General features: G+C 39.0%; 2 protein-coding genes across 2 annotated transcripts; one reads left to right on the forward strand and one right to left on the reverse strand.

The window, feature by feature from the left end:
• The first annotated feature begins 277 nt into the window (after window positions 1–277).
• On the forward strand, window positions 278–5,419 carry LOC126824782 (zinc finger protein 239). Its single transcript, XM_050554168.2, has 2 exons — window positions 278–407; window positions 1,153–5,419. The coding sequence occupies exon 2, from the start codon at window positions 1,166–1,168 to the stop codon at window positions 2,177–2,179; it is 1,014 nt and encodes a 337-aa protein (XP_050410125.1). The 5' UTR covers window positions 278–407; window positions 1,153–1,165; the 3' UTR covers window positions 2,180–5,419.
• A 256-nt stretch (window positions 5,420–5,675) lies between these two features.
• Window positions 5,676–10,252, reverse strand: LOC126808608 (integumentary mucin C.1; the record flags this gene model as incomplete). The annotated part of the gene is made up of 3 exons (XM_056098953.1): window positions 5,676–5,684; window positions 9,887–9,998; window positions 10,068–10,252. Coding segments are annotated over 3 exons (306 nt in total), but the record flags the coding sequence as incomplete, so codon positions are not given.
• Window positions 10,253–25,944: the final 15,692 nt, after the last annotated feature.

Raw genomic sequence — 25,944 nt, forward strand, 5'->3', positions numbered from 1 at the left:
AGATTGTATTTCGGTGAAACAGAATGGACTTCAGGAGCTTTCAGGGTCGTCAGCTAAATCATAGAACTGAATACTCCCAGCTCAGAGAGTCGCGCTATAAAATACTAATCTGTTTCACAGAGGATTAAGAAAGTCTTATTGTTGCGGCCTGGCGAATATTCACGGCTGATCAGTGTGATAAGATATTCGTACAACTTGTACTTCCTTCTTAATTGAAATATTATTCAATTCCCAAAGTATGATCCATGTCCATCATTTGAACTGTAGCTCGGTAGTTATCTGCCCTTTGCATACTGTGGTAAAACGGAGGGTTTTATTTTATTGTTTATATTGACGTCGTTGTTTTTGTTGTAAATAGTTCATTTGATTTTTAAATTATCTCCTACAGATATATGTAACATAAACGGGTAAATTATGACAATAAAATTTTTATCCTTAACTATCCAGAAAGTCGTATTGAAGGATGAAAATATTGCAGACATATGGACATTTTGATTTAGTGTACAACGAATGGCAACAAAGTCCTCTGGCTCCAGATCACAACAACATTGAACAATTTCGTCATTCATCGAATAGAGGAAGATGACGTAAACTCGAGATCACGAAAAAATTATCTCAAGTTTAGACTAATTCAGGCATTGGAAACTTGCCAATTTTCATAGATTTTCTCAACTTAGACTACCGTACTTCAGGCAATTGAAAGCTAACAACTTTCATAAGAAGCCATTTTCATTCACATTCCTTGCAGTTAAAAGATGTCTGGACTGTGACCTTGGGTAATAAAAAAAGATTGCCCAATAGGCTGCTCTAGCCTACTCTGCCTACTACCCATTACCACCCACGGCCAATACTAACCCAATACTGGCCAATAGTCAACTAATATTGAAATAATTTATGTATTCTGTCAAGTTTCAATTGTGGGGTGTAGCCTTCTTGATGGTACATGTAGGTGTACAATATTTGGTAGTGGGTATTAATGTAAACTAGTGATTTACTATTTAAAATATTAATATTATAGTAATTTCTTATCAGATTTTAATCTTAATGTGGTGTTATGTTGTACATCTAGCTAGTGTCAGGGTAAATCGTCCTGCCACATGTAGCCTACAGATTTGGTGTTTTATAGAAATTCGTTGTATTTTACTTTTTCAGAGATAAATTAAAAATGGAGCAAGAATCAAAACAAGCAGCTGTTCTTCAAAATGGAGAAAACGGATTTGCCATGAAGGAGTCGGAGCAAATAAATAATTTAGTAGAGGACTCTGATGAAGATGATCAAAGAGAAAATGAATCATTTGATGCTGGTGAAACTTTAATAATAAAAACGGAAGAAGATGATGAGGATACTGGCTCAGGATTTATTGTGGAGGGTGAGGTTTTTGAAGAGGATTTGCCCGATATACCTTCCGATCTGACCTCGTCACATCATGAGATAATAGCCGATGACTACAGAGTGAGCATACCAGACAAACCCCACCCATATGAGTGTAATATATGTGGTAAGGTCTGCTGTAACCGAAGCGGGTTACGCAACCATATTAGGATTCACACAGGTGAACGACCTTTTGCTTGTGATCTCTGTGGTAAAACTTTTATACAAAAACAACATCTACAGACTCACATCAGGACTCACACTGGGGAAAAACCTTTCAGTTGTGACCGTTGCCCTATGACCTTTACCACTAGCGGTGGTCGTAAAAAACACATCCGTACTCACACCGGCGAGAAGCCGTATAGTTGTGGCATTTGTTATAAAGCCTTTACACAAACTGATCATCTCCATGGTCACATGCGACAGCATACAGGAGAACGACCATACAGATGTGATACCTGTAATAAAACATTCAGCCAGCGCAGCACCTTACACTCGCATTCGAGGACCCACACGGGGGATAAATGGTATCGTTGCGATATCTGTAATAAAACGTTTGCACGTAGCGACACGTTGATAGTTCACATGAAACTCCACACGGGTGACCGAGCTTTTATTTGTGGTGTTTGCGACAAGACGTTCGCGAAGAGTTGTAACTTACAGCGACATATCCGATCTCATACCGGTGAAAAACCGTATAAGTGCGACGTTTGTGATAAATTATTCAGTGATAATAGTTCTCTCAGAAAACATAGACGAAGTCATGCTAGAAAAATCATGGAAGAAACCATGGAGGAAATTAACTAGGAAAAAAATTTGGAGCAAATTAACTAGGAAAAAAGTGTTGGAAATCAACTAGATAAATCGTGTAGAAAATCAACTAGATAAATCGTGTAGGAAATCAACTAGAAAAATGTGTAGGAAATCAACTAGAAAAAAAACATGTAGGAAATCAACTAGAAAAAATGTGGAGGAAGTCATGAACTAGACAAAATGTGTAGGAAATTAACTAGAAAAAACATGTAGGAAAACAAGTAGAAAAAATTTAGAGGAAGTCATGAACTAGAAAAAATTTGAAGGAAATTAGCTAGAATAAATATGAAGGAAAACATTTTTTATTGGTGAATTCATGGATGACTACAGTACAATCTAATAGAATGCTCAGGTGGCAGATCTGGAATTAAATGGGTTAGTTGTACCTGGTAAACCCGTCAGGCGCTAGCTATTCAGCTAGAACCTTAACACTTTGAACTTTGTGTGCAGGACTGGGTTAACACTTTGAACTTTGTGTGCAGGACTGGATTAACCATTAAGCAAAATAAAAACATGCTGAGGGCATCACGAGAAGGGGGCATCACAAAATTTCTGCTTTGTTAGATGACATATTTCAAATATTTAATTCAAAAATTAATTAAGTACTTTTAATTAGTTTTTCATTGTTTTTGTCTTTTGTTTTCTGGCTGTTACCTGCTTTGTCTCAGTTTATAATAACATTATTTTCCAACTTACAGTAAGTTTTGTTATATCGAAAAACAACAATTTATTTTATTGTTTATGTTTTGAATTAAATATATATGGGGACACCAAAATCTTTTGAGTGCTTAGGTCCTCGGTGGGTTTGGTGTTCTAGTGGTTTAACAGTGTGCGTGAAACTATAGGGTCAAGTGGCGTGATTCGGATTTCTGGCTTGTACGTGACAATGAGTAGGGTCACCTGTCCAGTCTCGTAGGTTTTATCGGGTCCTCTGGTTTCCTTTCACTGCTAAAGACTCCTACGCACAAGTGAGTAATTAAAGTAAAATTGAGCTATATGCTAGTCCCAAAATAACCTAGTTTGTGTCTGGTGGATGTTAAACCCCATTACTCTCTCTCTCACTTAAGGTCTCTATGAGTTTTAATCCAGCCCTGTTTGTGTGGGACATATATTATTAATACTGTTAAAGAAACAAATCTGCACAGTAATTAAACATGCATTACGTATATGTAAGAGCTAAATCTGCCTATTGCAGGTCTATATTTGGGCCTTAAATGTTACATAAATTATTTGTCAGATATTTATTAACATGACTAGACCATAATCAACTCTGGATGCCATCCGATTTTAAGTACATTAGAACATTTTGATCATGTAATGATTTAATTTAAAAATGGTGAAGACTCGGATGACCAGAACGGTGGTTACGATCAATGCACACATCTTGCCAAAACTATAGCTAATTCTAACTTTCCTCAAATGAAAGTAATTTGAATGAAATTTTCAATAAATTCATTTTGCATTATCTATTTTTGAACTATTATAGCGAGAACAGCCAATTCTTTATCTAAATCTTACATAATGTCCCTTTAATGAGGACATTTTTATTTTCTATACCTGTAATAAAAACATGTCACTTAAAAAGGGCGGGGGGGGGTGGGGTGGGGTGGGGGTGGTGGTGATGTCCGAATGGTTAGCGTGTGCACGTTGTATCATAAGGTCTGTCATTGAGCCATAGGGTGTGGTTTCGATTGCCCGGTTGTACATGACAAGGAGTAGAGTCGTCTGTCCAATCTCATGGGTTTTCTCGGGTCCTCCGTTTCCCTTGCACTGGTAAAGACCACTACGCGCAAGCGAATTATTGAAATAAAATTGAACCATATGTTAGTTCCGAAAAGACCTAGTTTGTTTCAAGTGGACGTTAAACCCGATCTCTCTCTCTCTCTCTCTCTCTCCCTCTCTCTTAAAAAGGGCCGTGGGGTTATTACCAGAATGTTTTGTTTATGTTAGGTAATGATATGTTGTAGATATTTTTATTTGTTTTGTATATTTTTTTACACATTTTGCTGATTTCTCTGATGTTGAAGATATAAATTGTTGTTGAATGGAGTTTTTTATAACAGATGATGTGACATAGTTTGTTAAATTTTATGAAAAGCTGTCGAAGAACACTGGCGCCTAATTCACAAAAATTTAAAGCTAAACTAAATTAAAGATGCGAACATTTAATGATCACTAAAATCACTGATTAAAACACAGATTCTATTTTGTATTTCGTTTTACTTGTCTTTACTACACTAGAATCTGAAAGAGTTGTTACATGTACATGTATATACCCCGAATTCTAGTTGATGTGAGGGATTAGCCAATGAAACGGTCTGTTGCGACTAGTTCTTGTGGATATCCCACTAGAAACATCAACGCTGATTGGTTAATCAAATGTCTGACGCCATAGGGTCAAAAGCAGCTCGTAGGACATCTAACATGACTTTTCACTACAACTGGTCAGATCTTCATGTAGTAGAGGCCATCGAAAGTATAAAACAAAGAAACGAAATATAGATCTGTATTTTATTCAGATTGTTATTGAAGAGAAGAACTACAAAATTTTAACTATAAAAAACAAAATGGGTCTTGTGTGTTAATCAAACAGACAATACATACATGTAATCCATGTCTATTTCTGAACAAAAATTCAGATAAGCCTTATTTATATACTGGTAGCCAACTTCAGAGGTTTTCTCCCACTGCTAAAGACCCCTATGCGCAAGCGAATTATTGAAATAAAAGTGAACCATGTGTTAGTCCCGAAATGACCTAGTTTGTGTCGAGTGGACGTTAAACCCCATTTCTCTCTCTCTCTCTCTAAATCCCCTAAATATAAGAGTAAGCCATAGTGCTGCTGTCCAGGCAAAAATTCCCTCATAGTACACTGTATGGCGTATGTCTGTCTTCATTAGCCCAGTCAGTGCAGAACAATGTATATATACTTATACATGTACATTTATTAACGGTTTGTGGTGGGCTTTTTGGTTTATCTTTAGCTTTCCAGTAAAAAATGAAATGAAATGGGGTTTAACGTCCTACTGTTCTGCTCCGAACTGGGCTAATGAACCATGTGTTAGTCCCAAAATGACCTAGATTGTGTTGAGTGGACGTTCAACACCATTTCTCTCTCTCATATACTGGTATTTTAAATTTTGTGACACTCCCCTTTCACAAAATGCTGCCGAGATGGCATGCAAGACTGATCAATAGAAACCAGTGTTTAAATCAATTTGAATAATTTTTGTACCAAATAAAAGTACTTTTGATTTTCTGTGATCTTAATCTCTTTATACCATGAATTATAATACATGTGTTAACCGTTACTTGACCCCCCCCCCCCCAATTAGGGTCATCGACAGGAAAATCATTTTTACTTTTTTTTTTAATTCCAAGCAAAGCCCAGCTTAACCGGAGTGGAGCCCTGGGTCTGACAAGAATCGAGAGGCCCCTTACGCGACGAAAAGATTATTTCATTTCCTTTTGAATGGCACGTAACACACAATTAAACGGTCTGTAATACAAGAATAATAACATAATATCTGATCATGTACGAAATCTATTCAGTTCCGCTAGAAGCCTAGATCGACCACCGAGTGTAACTTCACAGAGAAGGTTGAGGGATAGCTGCTAGATCTTTTTGCCATGAACCGCGGGGCCTTAGGCCTGCGCCCCTCAGGCCCATGCCTAATATAAGCTGGGCTTTGATTCCTAGCATTTCTAGCTTATACTGAAACGAAATGGGATTTAGCGTCCTACTGTTCTGCTCCTATACTGGGCTAATGAAGACGGGCATACGCCATACAGTGTGCTATGTGCGAAATTTTGCCCGGGCAGCAACTCTTATTCTTATATCGAATGGGATCTTTAACGTGCATGCCAATGTATCCGCGGGACCTAGGTTTGTCGTCCCATCCGAATGACTAGACAGTTGTCCTTGTCAGACCCTTCTTCTCCTTCCTGCACCAATGACAACGGGAAACCACGTCGGAAAATCCTGATGAACTTTCTCGGCCGATGCAGGGATCGAACACCCGACCTCCAGGCTAGCGAGCCAGCTTCTTACCCACTTGGCCACTGTGGCTCCCCTAGCACTTGAAAATAATAAATAAATTTCAGTGTTGGTATTAGCCAAGAGAAGATCTTGCCAAGACCGTGTAATTTATCCTGGGAAATAAAAGAAAAGTTGGCTAAAAAAAACTATGGTCAGTGATCGGGTCACTGTAACACAGGTATTCTTTTCAAGGGGGAGGGGGTGGGGCATACAGAAAGTGATAAGGTGGGGGTAGGCTAATTTCATTCATGTCCCAGAGATAAAGGGCATGCACATTTTTTAGAGTTATTTTCGGGCCAATCTTTGCCATTTTTGACCATCGATCTGGGCATGAAGATAAGATTTGATGAAAACAAAGTTGATTTCATATCCTGGTATAGCCAGCCAATGTCTACCACAGAGAGAGAGAGAGAGAGAGGGGGAGAGAGAGATGGGTTTAACGTCCACTCAACACAAACTATGTCATTTTGGAACTAACATGGTTCATTTTTATTTCAATAATTCGGATGCGCTTAGGGTATTTAGCAGTGGGAGGAAACCGGAGGACCCAGAGAAAACCCACGCTACTCACGTCACCCGTGGAATCGAAACCACGCCAATTGACTCAATGACAGACCTGATGATACAACGCGCACGCGCTAACCATTCGGCCATCCACCCCACCACCCACCCACAACCCCCCCCCCCCCCCCGCGGGGAATCGAAACCATACGACTTGACTCAATGACAGACCGTATGATATAAAGCGTGTCCGTTAGACCCCCCCCCACACACACACACACACACAAACATTACATGGGTGACGACAATATACCTCCACATAGAATTCGGGCGTTTAAAAATAGACAGTGGCTATTGTTACGACGAGTCGTAAAAATAGTCCTCAGGCTATTGTTACGACGATGCTTTCACAGCCCTCCATCGGCGACGTTAAAAACTGAATAGTCGTAAAAATAGTCCCAACCCTAACCCTAACCCTTCCCATCTCTTAATTGCTGTTATGAAAACGTTGAAAATACTGCTCCTTTTTCAAAGCTGGTGTTAGGGAGATTTGCATCCATTCTGGAATTCGTTCTAAACTTGGGCCATACACGTCGTAACAATAGCCACTTACTTAAAAATAATATAACCAGAGACAATATGACAAATAACTAAAGAATGAATATTTTATTTAAAATTCTTAGACACGTCTAATATACATAACAAAGTCATCGTCCTGCGACAGTCATCGTAAAAAAAATATAAAATAACAATATTAATTGGTAAAAAATTTAATAAGATTATTGTAATACATGTATGCATTAACAACGACTTGGTATTAGTCCAGGTTTAACGGAGCTAAATCGCCAACAGCGAGTGCAAATTTCTAGCGTCTGGTTATTCCAGTCTACATGTGTCTAGCCTCGTCCCTCGAGTCTCTTGATACAACTGGGGCTGAAGCGCATTATGGTACACGATTCGTGTACCAATGGTAAAATGTTTATTATGTCTTAAATATTGGATATCAAAAGCCCATCTTTTTCCGGTAAGATCACAACATGAATGTTGATTTAATTTGACAAATAAATCGTGTTTTCAATGTTGAAGATTTTGGATGAGAATGAGTTAGAGACTTAGCTACTTTAAGTTCGGGGGCAGCAGCGCTGGGGTCTTCGCGGGGTAAAAAGTACCCCGATTCAAACACGACATAGCAATCTTTCTGGAGGCCTCACTGTACCTGTTGTTAAGGAGGCCTCATTGGTTGTTAAGGAACCGTATTCACAAAAAAATAAAGAGAGAGAGAGAGAGAAATGGGGTTTAACGTCCACTCAACACAAACTAGGTCATTTCGGGACTAACATATGGTTTAATTTTATTTCAATAATTCACTTGCGCGTAGGGGTCTTTAGCAGTGGGAGGAAACCGGAGGACCCGGAGAAAACCCACGAGGTTGGACAGGCGACCCTACTCCTTGTCACGTACAACCGGGGATTCGAAACCACGCCAGTCGACTCAATGACAGACTTTTTGATACAGCGCGCGTACGCTAACCATTCAGCCATCCAACCCCCCACAAAAAAATAAACATGCATTATGTAAGAGTTTAATCTTCCTATTATTTGGGCCATAAACGTTATATAAATTATTAATTGGACAATTTTTAACATGGCAGGACCATAATCAACTCTTGATGTCATCGGATGGCCCCGATTTTAACTGGATTAGAACGGTTTGGCCATTTAATGATTTAATTTAATTTAAGACTCAAATAACCATAATCAACTCTTGATGTCATCGGATGGCCCCGATTTTAACTGGATTAGAACGGTTTGGCCATTTAATGATTTAATTTAATTTAAGACTCAAATAACCATAATCAACTCTTGTGTCATCGGATGGCCCCGATTTTAACTGGATTAGAACGGTTTCGCCATTTAATGATTTAATTTAATTTAAGACTCAAATAACCATAATCAACTCTTGGTGTCATCGGATGGCCCCGATTTTAATTGGATTAAAACGGTCTGGCCATTTAATGATTAAATTTAATTTAAGACTCGAATGACCAGTACGGTGGTTACGATCAAAGCACACATCTTGTCAAAACTACAACCACTGATAACGTCGCTCAAAATAAGGTTATTTGAATGAAATTTTCAATATATTCATGTTGCATCATCTATTTTTGAACTATTATAGCAATAAAGGTCAGCTCTTTATCGAAATCTTGCATAATGCCTAATTAACTAAAATATCTGGACAATTCGGCTCTGTCAGTAAAAGGGTACAATATCTTGTTATTACATCTATATACAAGACCCAATAAAATACAAAATCTATATACAAGACATATACAAGACAATAAAATACAAAGTCTATATACAAGACCCAATAATATACAAAATCTATATACAAGACCAATAAAATAATCTAACAATATAGGGCCAACAATACAAACTTGAGACAGATAGAAACAAACAAAACTTGAAAAAAAAAAAAGAATCTGCGTGATTTGAAACAATTTCGACAACATCTTGAACATTCCATGGTTTCAGGCGAGGTTCGGTCATGATCGACTGTTTCCGTTCACAAGAAAGATTGAGAGAAATGAGGTATAAACCAGGTCATTTCAGGACTAACATATGGTTCAATTTTATTTCAATAACTCCCTTGCGCATATGGGTCTTTGGAACTGGAGGAAATTGGAGGACCCGGAGAAAACCCACGAGGTTGTACAGGCGACAATATTCCTTGTCACGTACAAGTGGAGAGTCGAAAACACGTCACTTGACTCAATGACAGATCTCTCGGGCACCCACCACAAAAGGGCTGTCTACAAAAAGAGAACGCGAGTCCGCATCACAGTGCTAACATCACAGTGGTAAAGGTTACAGTTAATTGATTAAAATAATGACTGAATAAATCATTTTAAATAAAAAATACCAAACTTGAAAACAAAAAATATACACGTTTCGAAATTAGTAAAAATACCGACAATACCATCTTGAAGGATTTCTTCTACACATACATTTCAAGGAAAAACAACGATTCCTAAATCGCTGACGTATATTTTTACGTCTGTTATTAAGTCTACGTCTATTTTTGCGTTTGTTCGTATTTTTACGTTTTGGTTTCATGGTGGTTATTTCTTCGTTTATACTCTCGGTTCTTTCATCAGTAACCGGACGATCTTCTGTTGTTGTACTTGTTGTCGACTCCGTCACTGTTGATGTAGGCGTCTTTGTCGTTTTTGTCGGGCGCGTTGTGGTTGTAGTCGGATTTGTTGTTGGTTCTCTAAATGCTGTTGTGGAAGTTGTCGACTCAATTGTAGTCGATATCGGCTCCGTTGTGGTGGTTGTCGGCTGTGTTGTGGTTGTTGTCGGCTGTGTTGTGGTTGTTGTCGGCTGCGTTGTAGTTGTTGTTGGAAGTGTTGTGGTCGTCGGCTGCGCGGTGGTTGTTGTCGGCTCCGTTGTAGTTGTTGTCGGCTCCGTTGTAGTTGTTGTCGACTCCGTTGTAGTTGTTGTCGACTCCGTTGTAGTTGTTGACGGCTCCGTTGTAGTTGTTGTCGGCTCCGTTGTAGTTGTTGTCGGAGAACTGGTCGTTGTTGTTCTCAAAGAAGTCGTTGCAATGACTGTAGTAGGTGGTCGAGGTTCGGGTGATACAGTTCCCAGCTCTACCCCAGCAGTAATGGCACACGTCTCACAACAGTAAGTGTTTTTTTCCGACTCCGAGTAGCCGTTTTTACATCGACGTGCATCACAGTTATATGTTGGATCATCCCCTTGTGAACAGTTGGCTAAAGTGAAATAAATGAAGGGACCATTAAAGATACATTATGGGAGATTCGATAACGAGTTGGCAGTTCGCACTATAATAGTTAAAAACTGGATAATGTAAAGGCAATGTGCTAAAAATTTCATTCGAACCGAGAACTAAGCATTTGAAATTTCCGCCTAGCCTCGATCATCATTACTAAAGTTAATACGATAAACGGCATAGTCTTGATTATCCATTTAATCGTTAAATCGTGAAGGAAAGTTATGCAGTAAATCGGCTCACAATCCACTTACGATCACAGGCTAGCGATGCAATCTAGAGTTGATTATGGTCTGGATGGATTAATTAATGTCTAATTAATAATTTAGATAACATTTTGGGCCTACAAATAGTGGGCGTTGCAGCCACTCTACTTAGAATGCCAAATGCCAAGAGATTCTGTTTTTGTTTTTGTTACAAAATAAAATGAAATGGTGTTTAACGTCCTATTGCTCTGCTATGACTGGGCTTATGATAACGAGCATACACAGTGTACTATGAAGGGGATTTTGCCAGGACAGCGGCGCTACAGCCTATTCTTATACAGAATTCCAACAGCCAAGGGATCTTTTACCTGCACGCCAATGTGTACACGGGATATTGGTTTGTCAGGGGCAAACTACGCCGGAAAATCCTGATGAATTTTCTCCGTCAACAGCGGCAGCGAATCCGCGACCTCCAGGCTAACGAACCAGCGTCTTACTCACTTAGCCACCGTGGCTCCTGTTTTTGTGACCTACCCGCCATTGTGTATACGGGTGGGTCTTAGTATTTTGTCTTATCCGAAAGTATGGGCAGAATTTAATTTTCAGATATCATTAATAGTATTGCAGAGCACTTACCATATTTTCTGGGTGCTCTAGGACTAGCTTCACATAAACCAGTAACACACCACTAGAAATAAATAAGAAATGAAATGAAATGAAATAGGGTTTAACGTCCTACTGTTTTGCTCCGAACTGGGCTAATGAAGACGGGCATACGCCATACAGTGTGCTATGAGGGAAATTTTGCACTACGGCCTACTCTTATATCTAATTCCAACTGTTAGGGGATCTTTTACATGCACGCCAATGTGTTCACGGGACCTCGGTTTTTCGTCTCATCCAAATGACTAGACAGCTGTCCTTGTCAGGCCCTCCACTCCTGCATCACTGACAAGGGGGAACCACACCGGAAAATCTAGGTGAACTTTCTCGGCCAACGCAGGGATCGAACACCCGACCTCCAGGCAAGCGAGCCAGCGTCTTACCCTCTTAGCCACTGTGACCCCGAAATAAATAAGAGATAATATGTATTATTTATAAACAACATTAAAATACAGATCTATATTTCGTTTCGTTTTTTTTTTATACTTTTGATGGGTTCTGGTAGAGGCCATCAAAAGTATAAAAAAAACGAAACGAAATATAGATCTGTATTTTAATCAGACTGTGACAAATGTTGATATTTTCCAAATTTTTATAAGAGATATTTCGTTCACTAAATGACTGGGAGATCGGGGAACAGGCAAATTGCTCATGCCAGACACCCGTCTCTATTTACAATACGATCTATATATTCTCTTCAAAAAAAAGTAGGGGATATTGAAATGCAAATACCTATGCAGGTTGAGATAAAACGTCCATTTTCACTTTTGACAGTGTATCTCTTTGCGAGTGAAATGGGGCCGTCAGATAAGCCGCCCATATGAACTGTTTATGTTCATGTGTAGAGTTAGAGAGAGAGAAATGGGGTTTAACGTCCACTCGACACAAACTTGCGCGTAGGGGTCTTTAGCAGTGGGAGGACCCGGAGAAAACCCACGAGGTTGAAATGTTCATGTGTAGCCAATTGGCCTGTTATTAACATACACTGGTTATCTCTAATAAAAACAGCAGTGCATTTCCAGTTTTGTATTGTTTCTGAATATCCTCTAATTTTTTTGAAGAGTATATAATAAAAATGATATTCTACAAAGTGACGTCTTATTTGGCTTATTTTATAATTCGACGACATTGAAATTATTTTTGTTTAACGCACACAGCGTTGTTTATTGCAGAATCTAAAATATTAACATACCTTGCCATCACCACATGATGTTTCCTCTTGAGGAACAGTTTTACCACAGTAGCCTGGTTTATCTGGTATAGTACAATACATAGCTGGACACATCATATCATAACCTCTGGAAATATGTAGTGGCTGAAATAATAATAAATAAAGGAAATGAAATGAAATGGGGTTTAACGTCCTACTGTTCTGCTCCGACTGGGCTAACGAAGACGGGCATACGCCATACAGGGTGCTATAGGGGAAATTTTGCCAGGACAACGGCGCCACGGCCTACTCTTGTACGCGGGACCTCGGATTTTCGTACCTTGGCAGATCCCCCATCCTGCACCTCTATCAATGGGAAACCACGATGGAAAATCCCGATGATTACATATAGTTATTTAAAACTAATTAAACATACATTATGCAAGAACTAAATCTGTCTATTGCTGGGCCCTTATTCACGAAAACTTAAACTAAGATACAATCGAAATTTTAAGAAATACTGCAATTCGATTGGCTGACCAGTAAAATCAATTTGCATATATCCAATTTGCATATTGGTCAGCCAATCGAATTGCAGTATTTCTTAAAATTTCGATTGTATCTTAGTTTAAGTTTTCGTGAATAAGGGCCCAGGTCTTTATTTAGGCCTGAAATGTTATCTAAATTATTAATTAGACATTAATTAACTTATTCAGACCACAATCAACTCTCGATGGCATCGCTAGCCTGCGATCTTTAGTAGATTATGAGCCGATTTACTGCATAACTTTACTTCACGATTTAATGATGATTAAATTGATAATCGAGACTATGCTGTTTATCGTACTGACTTTAGTAACGATGATCGAGGCTGGGCGAAAATTTCAATCACTTACTTCTCGGTTCATAGTGGATCAATTTGAATGAAATTTTCAGCAAATTGCCTTTACATTATCTAGTTTTAAACTATTATAGTGAGAACTGCCAACTCGTTATCGAATCTCCCATAATGTATCTTTAATTTATCTGTCTCGCTAGAAACGATTCACAAGAATACACAGGCCACAATTATATGGAGTACAATTACTGATTTTTACTGAGCAACGTTTCGACTAGGCTTCTCAAGTCATTATCAAACTACTGAGCGAGATTTCCACTAGGCTTCTCCAGTCATGACGTGGAAATATTGTAACACTTTGGTCCTGAAGGCAGTATTGGTTCTTTAAAATATTGTTGCTTCACTCTGTCTATAGAGTCAAATCACACGTACTTAATGAACGTGAATATATATTTATACATAAAAAACAGTGATATTTTGGTAAAATCAACCATTGTCAAAATATCCATCAAATTCTATCTGTTTATTGACCTATTGGTAGACCAAATAGGGTAATGTTTCCTCCTCTGGTCTTGTGAAATAATGGGGTTTATTCCATATTTGGGATAGAAATCAATGTCAAGGCTAACTCTAAGACGTGCAGAAATTAGGGGGTTATAAAACAGGGTGTTGAGCGAGGCTGGGCAGAGCTCACCCGGATATTCCAAGCAGTTATTATTATTGAGAACGAGTTCCAAGCCATTACAGCTTAACAATAAAGTTGTAAGAACCATTTATTCTGTAGTGTTATTACGATCACGAAGAGAGGGTTGGATGGCCGAATGGTTAGCACGTGCGCGCTGTATCATGAGGTGTCATTGAGTCAACTGGCGTGGTTTCGAATCCCCGGTTGTACGTGACAAGAAGTAGGGTTGCTTGTCCAACCTTGTAGTTTTCTTCGGGAATTCGAAACCACGCCAGTTGACTCAATGACAGGCCTTATGATACAGCGCGCACGTGGTCCGTGTATCTCCAGTTCAGTTACTAAATGCCATATAAGCACATTACAATCAAACTTACTCTACATAAAACTGATTTTGCGCCAAAAGCCATCTGACATTGACGATCCGCGTCCAGTAATTGACCAGCAGAATCTTGTAAACCACCAATAAAATCTGTGGCTTCCGTTGTCTTTGTACAAGATACACTAATGAAAATAGAAAAACGAGTAGTTGTTAGATAATCGTCGATCCTGTCGACATAGAAGAAATGAAATGAAATGGGTTTAACGTCCAACTTTTCGGCGCCGACTGGACTAATGAAGTCGGGCATACGTCACACAGTCAAGTGTGCTACGAAGGAAATTTTGCCCGGACAACGGCACTAATGGCCTACTGTTATTTGGAATTCCAACTGTCAAAGGTTCTTTTATGCGCATACCAATGTGTACACGGGACTTTGATTTGTCGTCCCACCCGAACGACTAGACACTGTTCCTTGTCAGGCCCTCCGCACTACACTACTGACAAGCGGAAACCACGGGGACTTTTCTCTGCTAACACCGGAAGCGAACACGAAATCTCCCACCTGAACCTTACTCACTGAGCCACCACGGTATCTTACCTGGACATGTATCTTTTAAACGCGCCAACAGAACAAGTGGAAAAGGTCCAAGGTCTTGCAGCTTTTTCTACTTCTTCTGGGAAGGACGAATAACTTGCCATGATATAGTTCTCTGAATCCGAACAAAATCCAGCTTCCGTTTCATCATGGCCGGCACCAAGACTAGAAAATAACAAACAACAAAAATATAAATATCTTCTCGATAACAATGGGACAATATAAACCAGCAATAAATGCGGATCGGGGGGGGGGGCAGGTGCGCCGAGCGAATTTGGTACGTTCTAGGGCAAGACAGATTTTGCCCCCTACACCCCCACGCACACACACAAACACACACACCGGTGCTTGGACAATGAACAAAATATTGTTTCTAACTTTACCTCTACATAGCCAGAGTATAGCCACAGGGATCGGGCCGGGGGTTATTGGGCAATCTGTGGCACGAATACCGGCTATGCGATATAATAACTTTTTCAAAGATATATGGGTCCCAGGGCGATGTGCTGGCTACACCTTTGATCCTCTCCTTGGACCTTATCTTCGGTTCCTGTATAGTGGGAGTTTCGTATTATGCAGTGTGGCTTGACTAAATATAGTATTTAACATTGATTAACATGACGTCATAATGTCAGTTCATAATACATTACAATTAAACTTTTAGCAATTGTTCCCCGTTATAAAGTATATCATTTCTCCAATTTTCTTCAAGGAACTGTTGTAGTCAATATTTACGTGCGAATGGGTTCAGGCCCGTAATTATAGGGGGTTGGGGGTGGCGCAACTGGGCGAAACCCCCTGCAAAAAGTTTGCCTCCCGCCCCACTGTGAATTGTCGCCCATAAAAACAATAGATATACATGTACATTGTCCGTCAATTTTACAGCACCCCCCCCCCCCTCGTTGCTCTGATCTAGTTACGTCCCTGAAGGGGTTATAATTTTACGAGATGCTATTAAACCTTTAACATTCGGTCTTTTACGTGTACCAAACGCCAAAGGGTTAATGACATTTTATGAGGTCTCACCTGTGTCCAAGTTCATGTGCTGCTATAGCTCCTGTACGTCCCCCGAAAAAATCTTCTATAATGGATATCGATTGTTCAGTGCACGTGGCGCCAACGTACGCTACACCTATAGGAAAAATAGAACACAAAATCTGGTAATAGTTTTAAAATGTGTAAATATATGTAAATCCAGTTCGTAGTAGGAACCACACTAATGTGGCTCTCCCCCGAGAGCCTCAAATTTGTTCTTTTTCTTCTTCAGAAACAAAAATACCAGAATACCAGAAGTATCATCCAAGGAAGACCATTAGCGCCACCAACACCAAAAAACAGTGAAATCGCTTTTGTATTGTATGTATTTTTAATAAAACTAGGAAATATCACGAACTAACTTTTCATCATCCTAGGTCAGTGCATATGTGGAGATTTAACCTCTCCCCCAAATTCTTAAACCTAACCCTGGGCCTAGCCCCAATGCTTACTTAACCTAACCCTAACCTACAATCTCAGCAACAATCACGTGCCCTAACCTTATTTACGTCTCAGCGACCATGACAAAAATTGAGCTGGTCTTAACAAATAGGTTTAGCCGTGTAAATATTTTTTGTCGGAATTGCTCTAAAATATCAGATTTCATATATACGTAAACCTACCAATCGAATTTATGATGAGGGGAATTTTGTCAATACAGCGGCGTTCCCGTCTTTTCTTCGTCGACTGGGTTCTGATATATGCACGCCAACATGTGAACTACATGGAAACCTGGTTTTTCGTCCCATCCGAAATATTAGACACTAATGACACGCCCATCCCCTCCTGACAAAGCGAAACAACGCCGGAACATCTCCAAGCGAATTTCTCGGCCATCACCGGATTCGAGCCCGAGACTTCCTGATTGGAGAAATTTATATGGGAAAATAATAAAATTCAGGAAAACATACCAACAACAGCAATACTTTGTTCTACAGCAATGTCATATCTATAAAAAAAAAATTATTGAAAAAAAAAATTGAACCATGTGTTCGGGACTGTCGACTACACAAGGGCCGCCCTGGAGCTGAAATTTTATAGAATAAGGGCAGCTCCAGTCAAGGAATTGTGTAAGTCTTGTGGCGTTACCCACCACTTTCGTTTTTTTGGGGTTAAACTATTTCTGGTTCAAGACTTCCCGCGCAACAACATGTCAACAGTTAGTTGTACATAAACAGGGGTGGGCTGGTCCTCGGATACTCTGGCGTGGTGCGAGGACCCAGAGGGCTCATATATATATTTTTTTTTTTCAAAATAAAATAAAATTCATCTTCGTATCCACCGAAAAATATAACGACCTAAATCAGAGAAGAAAATGACCTAAGAGTTGGGTGTAAGAGTTTCTCGTCACGTATTTTGCACTGCAGGACGGAGGGCCTGACAAGGACAGCTGTCTAGTCGTTCGGTTGGGACGAAAAACCGAGGTCCCGTGTACACATTGGCGTGCTCGTAAAAGATCCCTTGGCAGTTGGAATTCGATATAAGAGTAGGCCGTACACAGAGATCATTGCTACGATAGATGTGTACACATTGGCGTGCACGTAAAAGATCCCTTGGCAGTTGGAATTCGATATAAGAGTAGGTAGTGCCGCTGCCCGGGCAAAATTTCCTTCATAGCACACTGTATGGCGTATGCCCGTCTTCATTAGCCCAGTTTAGGAGCAGAACAGTAGGACGTTAAACCCCATTTCATTTCATTTCATTTCGTATTCTACACAGCAATGGGGGGGGGGGGCTCAATGATACGAAATGGTACGAGGGCCCAGAGCTACCCGGTCCGCCGTCCGCCCTGTATACTTACTCTGTAAACAACATATAATGATCACTCCGCGGTATATATCCGTTGAAACTCTGTATTTGTACCCACGACTGCATTAAATTCAAGGCATGAATTACGTCTACGATGTCATCTCCATTTTTAGTGGTTTCTGTTATACCGGAAGAAACTGGAGTCTGACAATTATTCAAAGATACATTATGTAAGATTTAGATAAAGAGCTGACCATTCTTACTATAAAAGCTCAAAAATAGATAATGAAAATGGAAAATATTGAAAATTTCATTCAAATTACTTCATTCTGAGCCAAGTTATCACTGTTTGTAGTTTGTACAAGATGTGTGCATTGTGGTAAACAGGGCACTGGTATATTCGAGATTTAGCCTCGCTTTCCCATTTTTAAATTTTTAAATGTCGAACCGAGAGTTGATTATGGTCTTTTCATGTTAAAAATGTCTAATTAATAGTTTATATAACATTTCAGGCCTAAAGAAAGACCTGCAATAGACAGATTTAGCTCTTGCATAATAATTTGTATACTATTTTGTAATGCGGTTCTACTCCGTTTCACACTTGTCATACACACAATAAACATTTTCAATTTCATTCATGGAAGCGGAATAAATACTTCTCTAAATTCGCGAATAATACTTAATGTTTTCAGCTAAAATCGTGGATCTAGGACTCAAAATGTCGGACAACTAGCTTAGTGTCTTTTCTCAAGCGGAGCTAATTAGACAGACAGCGTAAGTTTAATATGGCCACAGACTACCAGCTTGAACACCCACAAACGCTGTATAGGCTATTACCCGGTATTTCCATTTCAGAGAGAGAGAGAGAGAGGGAGAGAGAGAGAGAGATGGGGTTTAACGTCCACTCGACACAGACTAGGTCATTTCGGGACTAACATATGGTTTTTAATTTTATTTCAATAATTCGCTTGCGCGTAGGGGTCTTTAGCAGTGGGAGGAAACCGGAGGACCCAGAGAAAACCCACGAGGCTGGACAGGCAACCCTACTCCTTGTCACGTACAACCGGGGATTCGAAACCACGCCACTTGACTCAATGACAGGCCTTATGATAAAGTGCGCACGTGCTAACCATTCAGCCATCCAACCCCCATTTCCATTTCAGATATTTCAAAATATACTCACATCTAATATAAGTAAACCAGTAGCAACTACTCTGATACTGAATTCCTCATCAACTTCTTGTACTGTAGCATAACGTATATCAATCTGTAATAAAAACAACAATTATAGCAACAATTTTAGGGTTTTACTAAGGCTCAGGGGGGGGGGGGCTGTTAAGGTACCCATTTGCCTAGATTGGGAAAAAGTTTACATATATATATACATTTTTTTTTTTTTTTTTTTTTTTTTGGTGAATCAAGTTAGTTTCGTTTTCTCATTGTACAAATATTCTTCATCGCGATGTGAGCCAAAGGAAACCTGTAGTCCGCCCCCCCTGACCTTAGCGGGAGCCGGCGGTGAGCTTGGCGGAGATCTAGGGTTCAAACCACATGTTGGCCGAGAAATTTCCTTGGGATTTTCCAGCGTGGTTCCAATGTGCGCATTGGGGAGGTGAGAATAAAATAAGCTTTGGTAGTTGAAATTCGACGAAGAGTATTCGACTATACTGAATGATCTACCGCGTGCGCTTTGGATCATAAGGTCTGTCTTTCTGTCGAGTGGTGTGGTTTCAATTCCCTCGTGTACGTGACAAGGAGTAGTGTCGCCTGTGCAATATTGTGAATTTTTTTCCGGATCTTCCCACTGCTAGAGACTCCTACGCGCAAGCGAATTATTGAAATAAATTTGAACCATATGTTAATCCCCAAATTACCTAGTTTGTGTCGAGTGGGCGTTAAAGCCCCGCCCCCATTTCAGATACTTACAGAATTAAGAAGAAATGCGTAATATTGTCGTAAGTTTATCTTGGCCTTTGTGTCGTCTGACGTCATTTCTAAAAACTTTTTATAAACGGAGAAATCAGCTATTAAAAATGTCTCTACTGTGTGCTCGTCTACAGAACGTTTATTTCGAAATCTTCTTCCATTTCTGTTCATTTTCCGTGCCTTCTTCGAGACAAATTTTGATGTTCTGTTTCTTTGTTTTTTGGCAGCTGAAAGAGAGAGAGAGAGAGAAATGGGGTTTAACTTCCACTCGACACAAACTATGTCATTTCGGGACCAATACATGGTTCAGTCTTATTTCCATAACTTTAGCAATGGGAGGAAAACTGGAGGACCCGGAGAAAACTCACGAGGTTGGACAGGCGACCCTACTCCTTGCCACGTAAAAGCGGGGAATCGAGTGGCAGTCCCTCCCAGTGCCATTGGGTATTACTGGGCTGGTTGGAACATCCTAGAAATCTGACCCACGGTATATGTTTGGCACGAGAGAAAGAGAGAGGGGGGGGGGGTAACGTCCACTCGACACAAACTAGGTCATTTCGGGACTAACATATGGTTTAATTTTATTTCAATAATTCGCTTTCGCGTAGTGGTCTTTGGCAGTGGGAGGAAATTGGAGGACCCGGAGAAAACCCACGAAGTTGGAAATGAGACCCTACTCCTTGTCACGTACAACCGAGTGGACGTTTCTCAAGATAATTGAAACAAAATAGCAAAATAACGTGTTAAATCGCCTACCGTTTCTGTCAATTCCGTCTTCATTGTAGGTTATTTTGTTTCTTAATCTTTTAAGCCTATGCCCTCTTCCTTTTCCCGATGACTTGACCTTGGTGTTATCTGGAGTGATGTAATATTCTGTGTTACCAATGACAACGGTTCCTTCCTGAAAATAAATTGTTTCAATGATAATTAATAATAGCATTAGCCCAGTGCATACTTCTATGTCTGTGGTGCAGGAGTGTAAGGCCCGACAAGGATATTGTCTAGTTATTCGGGTTTTACGAAAAAGCGAGGCCCCGTGGAAATTGAGATAAAAACAATACGTAAGACAAAATATCCCTCATAGCACGTTGCATAGCGACTGTTGCAAAAAGTAACACGCTAAGCTCCATTTCATTTCTAAGCGTTAACTTATTGTATAACAATACCATCTATCGCTCAGTCGGTGAGCAACAGTAGGATGTTAAATCCCACTTCATTACCTGTTTCCATTTATAGATCTGTATTTTAATCAGACTGTGACACGTGTTGATATAAATTTTTATAAGAGATATTTCGTTCACTAAATGACTGGGAGATCGGGGAACAGGCAAAATGCTCATGCCAAACACCTGTCTCTATTTACAATACGATTTATATATCTTCAAAAAAGGTAGGGGATATTGAAATGCAAATACCTAGGTTGTGATATGATAAATAGTCATGGACACTTGACATGCTTTGAGAGTATGTTCACCGATGAAGAACTTATCGCCCTAACAGAACCACTGACCTGCACTTGCGACACGGAGGGGTTCATTGTCAAATTTGACACTTCAAGGAAGGGTTGATGAAAACTACGGCTTGCTGGTTTATCCTATCCATTTTTGCTTTCATATCGGTTCTTGCATTACTGTTTAGCGTATCTTTGCTTTAGTGTGTTACTTTTAATTTGATCGGAAGACGTGTTAGTCGACGTTAACGTCAACCGACAACATTGCAAGAATTGGCCGTGGCACTGCAAGAGGAGTGGGTCAGATTGACCCAAATCGTGATTGGACGGTTTATTAGGAGCATGCCTCGACGAATTGCTGAATGTCTGAGGATTGGTGGAGCAAATACTCATTATTAAGACAAAAATCAAAAACGTCCATTTTCACTTTTGACAGTGTATCTCTTTGCGAGTGAAATGGGGCCGCCAGATAAGTCGCCCATATGAACTGTTTATGTTCATGTGTAGGCAATTGGCCTGTTATTAACATACACTGGTAACCTCTAATAAGTGCATTTCCGCAGTTTTGTTTTGTTTCTGAATATCCCCTACTTTTTTTTAAGAGTATATAACAACATGTAAATAAAGCACTCTTTCATTATCCTGACAAATTAAATTATTAAAGCGGTTCAGTTGCGTTCCGAGTACGATAATAGGAATGAGAACGAGGTGAAGTCGTCGTCGTTTTCGGAATCTAATACCGTCTTCATTAGCCCAGTCTGTGCAGAACAGTAGGACGTTAAACCCCCACTTCATTTCTAATTAATTTTTGGTTGTATAATAATAAGTATTTCTTACCACTGAATATTCTTGCATGTTATCAGTGACGACAACCGAGGCAGCGGCATTATTATCTGTATAGACAGCAGCATTCTATAATACATAAACATTATTATCAATATAAACAACTGCATTCTGTAATATTATAAATATAATAGTTTAAATATAAACGTTTTTATTAATAACATAATTATGTAGTTTATAGTAGTTTATATATACGCAGCTGCATTCCGTTAAATTATAATCATATAGTTTATTTATAAAATATAACATCATTATCATTACAAACAACTGCATTCTGAACATTATATTATAATCATATAGTTCGTGTATAAAATGTAACATCATTATCATAACAAACAACTGCATTCTGAACATTATATTATAATCATATAGTTCGTGTATAAAATGTAACATTATTATCATAACAAACAACTGCATTCTGAACATTATATTATAATCATATAGTTCATGTATAAAATATAACATTATTATCAATAAAAACAGTTGCATTCTGAACATTATATTATAATTATATATAGTTGATGTATAAAATATAACATTATTATCAATATAAACAGCTGCATTCTGAACAGTATATTATAATTATATATAGTTGATGTATAAAATATAACATTATTATCAATATAAACAGCTGCATTCTGTTATATTATAATTATATATTTCATGTATAAAATGTAGCATTATTATCAATATAAACAGCTGCATTCTGCATAAAATGGATACGTTAAACAAATGTTTAATTCATTTGAGATACAAAGCGATGCATTATATGGATAAATTTAAATTATTTTATTTAAAGATGCGTTTATATGGAAGATTAGATAAAGAGCTGACAGTTCTCACTATAATAGGTAAAAACTAGATAATTTAAAGGAAATATGCTGAAAATTCCAGTCAAATTTCTCCACTTTGAATCGACACATTAGTGTTTGAATTTTAGGCCTAGCCTCGATCATCATTACTAAAGTCAGTACGATAAAAAAAACATAGTCTCGATTATCCACTTTTAGATTAAATCATCAACGAGCGTTGAGCAGCAAATCCGGAGAAAATCCGACATATAAGATGACATCGAGAGTAGATTAAGGTCTTTTCATGTTAATAAATGTCTAATTACTAGTTTATATAACATTTCAGGCACAAAGAAAGACCTGCAATAGACAGATTTAGCTCTTGCATGATGTATGTTTAAATTGGGTGTGTCGAATTCTCTGTTGTTGAAAGGCACAATTCAGTCACCTCATATACGCAGGCTTGATTTTGGTTAGCCCAGGGAGATGAATTTAACCATTCTATCATTCATTGTACCTATGAATCAAGTCGTTCCGCTCGGTTTAATCTCACCACATGAACTCGTAAATTTAAATTTTGAATAGCCCAGGGTGGGTGATTGGGGAAGGGGGTGGGTCAAAGTTCAGTCAACCTACCGTTATATTTGGTAAATTAAATCGTTCAGCTCGGTTGGACCTCACCACGTAAACTGGAAGGTTGATATCAACGGCAGATCGCTTTAATCTCAATAACACGTCATTTGTCTTGATTGGCAACTTAAAGTGAATTTCTTCTGGTAGATTATCGATAGCCGAACGGCGCCATCTTGATCCATCGATAGAACGAACATGTTCTAGAGTTACATCTTCTGAAATGCAAATAAAAAAAATGTCTTTATCAGATTTTAATGTATTGCCGGTCTTGGGTGGGTGGATGTGAGCCGTGTACTCATAGACATATGGACACGATGGCAATTGGTGCGGGGGCGGCGGGGGGGGGGGCGGAGGGGCAGAATCCGAAATACCGAAAAAAATTTCGGGTTACAGACGGGTTTCGGGTCTTCTGGGAGTGCGGAGGAGAGGGACTTACTGTGTAGGGACCCCACCCCCCACCCCAAAGAAAGTGTGACAGCTGCAAACGCGTTTTTCTGCAATCCCAGCCTCTGAATACAGCAACTTCAAAGTGGTATATTATAGCCTAATTAAAATGGCTGACTCGAATTCCAATCAACCAATCAATCGTTTACAGTCCACGGAGACGGGACCGTCGGGGGAACATTTTGTAAATTTTACTGCTGCAAACGTGTTTTTCTGCTATTTCAGCCTGTGAATACAGCAACTTAATGTGGTCCAATATAGCCTGAATCCCCAACAAACAGTCAGTCGTTTCAGGGTATATGGGTCTCGCGCTCCCCAAGAAAATTTTGAAAATTTAACTACCGCAAATGCGTTTTTCTTCTTTTTTTTTTACTTTACCCGTCTGCCCGAAAGTTAGGGGGAAACGGAGACCTACAATGCCCCAAGCTGTATTATATTACGTTGTCTGGATAAAACCACGCTTTTATTTTATAAGCATAATATGTAGGAGAAATTTACCATTCCTTATCAAGTACAGAACATGCATCGCGTACTGTTTTGACCTCTAAAGGAACGGTGATAGATTATCAGGTCATCCCACGACAAAATTGTCACCAAATCTTAAGAGCGTGTCCGCGAGAAAACCATGCAGAAGGTGCTAAGGCTTCAATCAAAGATTTTGACCAAATTTGGTTTATAAGTTGGGATAGTCCCAAAACACATAAATGTGCAATATTAGATAAATCTTTCAATTCCTGTATGAGAAAATTGAAAAAACATTTTTCATTTGGTGAAATTGCCAAAATCTGTCTTTTCTCAAATACCAACTTTGGCAAGTCTTTACACCTTTACTATACGTAGCAGAAATACCAAACTCACACAGTGTATCGATGACTCAGTGCTGTTACCACAATATTAACTTGAGACGATTCTGGCGAACGAGATCTGTATACGGACTGGATATCAAAGCCTGTCTAAATTCCCCATTTTTCGTCACCCAAAGTTTGACGCCGTATAGCTACTTCTTTCATGGGGTGGGTTTAAAAAATTTATGCTCACGTGAACAAGCAACCTCCCAACATTTGATACAAAAAATAAAAATGACCGGAATCGATTTGACAAAAACTAGGTAAAGGAATCAATAACCCATGAAATTAACCTGTAATTTCCCTATTTTGGAGATAATTAACCGTAGTAGATAAAAAAAACCCTAACAATTTATTTTCCTTTTCATTCATATGGTGTTTACTACCAGCCCTAAAATACATTAGTATCTGTTTTATAAAAATATCTTGAAAAAAAATACTTTCAAAGGCCTGTAATCGTTCATGGCTCATCTGGCGTCAACAGGAATTGACTTCTGCAGTTGTCCACGACCTTCCATTGGAGTTTCGACGTGCTCAATCTTAACAAACATATCCATTACTCTCAAATAGACATTATTTTAAATAAAATAATCCAACGAAAATGAAAAATTCACCTAAAAGTGAGATTCGAACCACCAACCGCATGACTTCCCCCGACCCACCCTCTCACCGAGTTGCTTGTCCCAGGGCCCCAAGTTCCATGTCGTGGGCCCTGTTCAGGGGGTTTGCCTAGGGCCTCTCTTATTCTAAATCCGGCCCTGAAGATGCAGCTGACGGTGCCCGAGAGCTGTAGCTACCATACTACACTGTTCAATGTCACCCACTTCGACGCAATTAGGCTTTGTTGCCGTTAATATTTAAGCTTCCACATTTCTGTATTGAAGAAATCAGTGGATGTGTCCCAAAATGAATAGTGGAAACATGCTCTGAAATTAAACATTTTGTAGCCATTTTCGGTAACTTGTTTGAAAATGAAATCTTAAAGAGACAATACAACAAATATGTTAAAGGGACAATATGACAATACCAAATATACAATAAATACAAATACACACTTATATAGAGTACAACATGGTACAAATAATGGCTATGGATATGATGAAAACGTATAAAAGTCAAAAATGTTATTTCTCTAATTAAATTTGCAAAAAAATGTATCACAAAAGCTTATTTTTAGCACTTTTCAATAAGCTGTATATTTTAAGTATGTTGCATTCCGGTCATTTTTTTACACCTATGGATACTATGTGCT

This window comes from Patella vulgata, chromosome 1, assembly GCF_932274485.2.
Source record: "Patella vulgata chromosome 1, xgPatVulg1.2, whole genome shotgun sequence".
NCBI lineage: Eukaryota > Metazoa > Mollusca > Gastropoda > Patellidae > Patella > Patella vulgata.

Coding starts and splice junctions, on each gene's coding strand:
- LOC126824782 (XM_050554168.2), top strand. CDS start 1,166: ATGGAGCAAGAATCAAAACAAGCAGCTGTTCTTCAAAATGGAGAAAAC.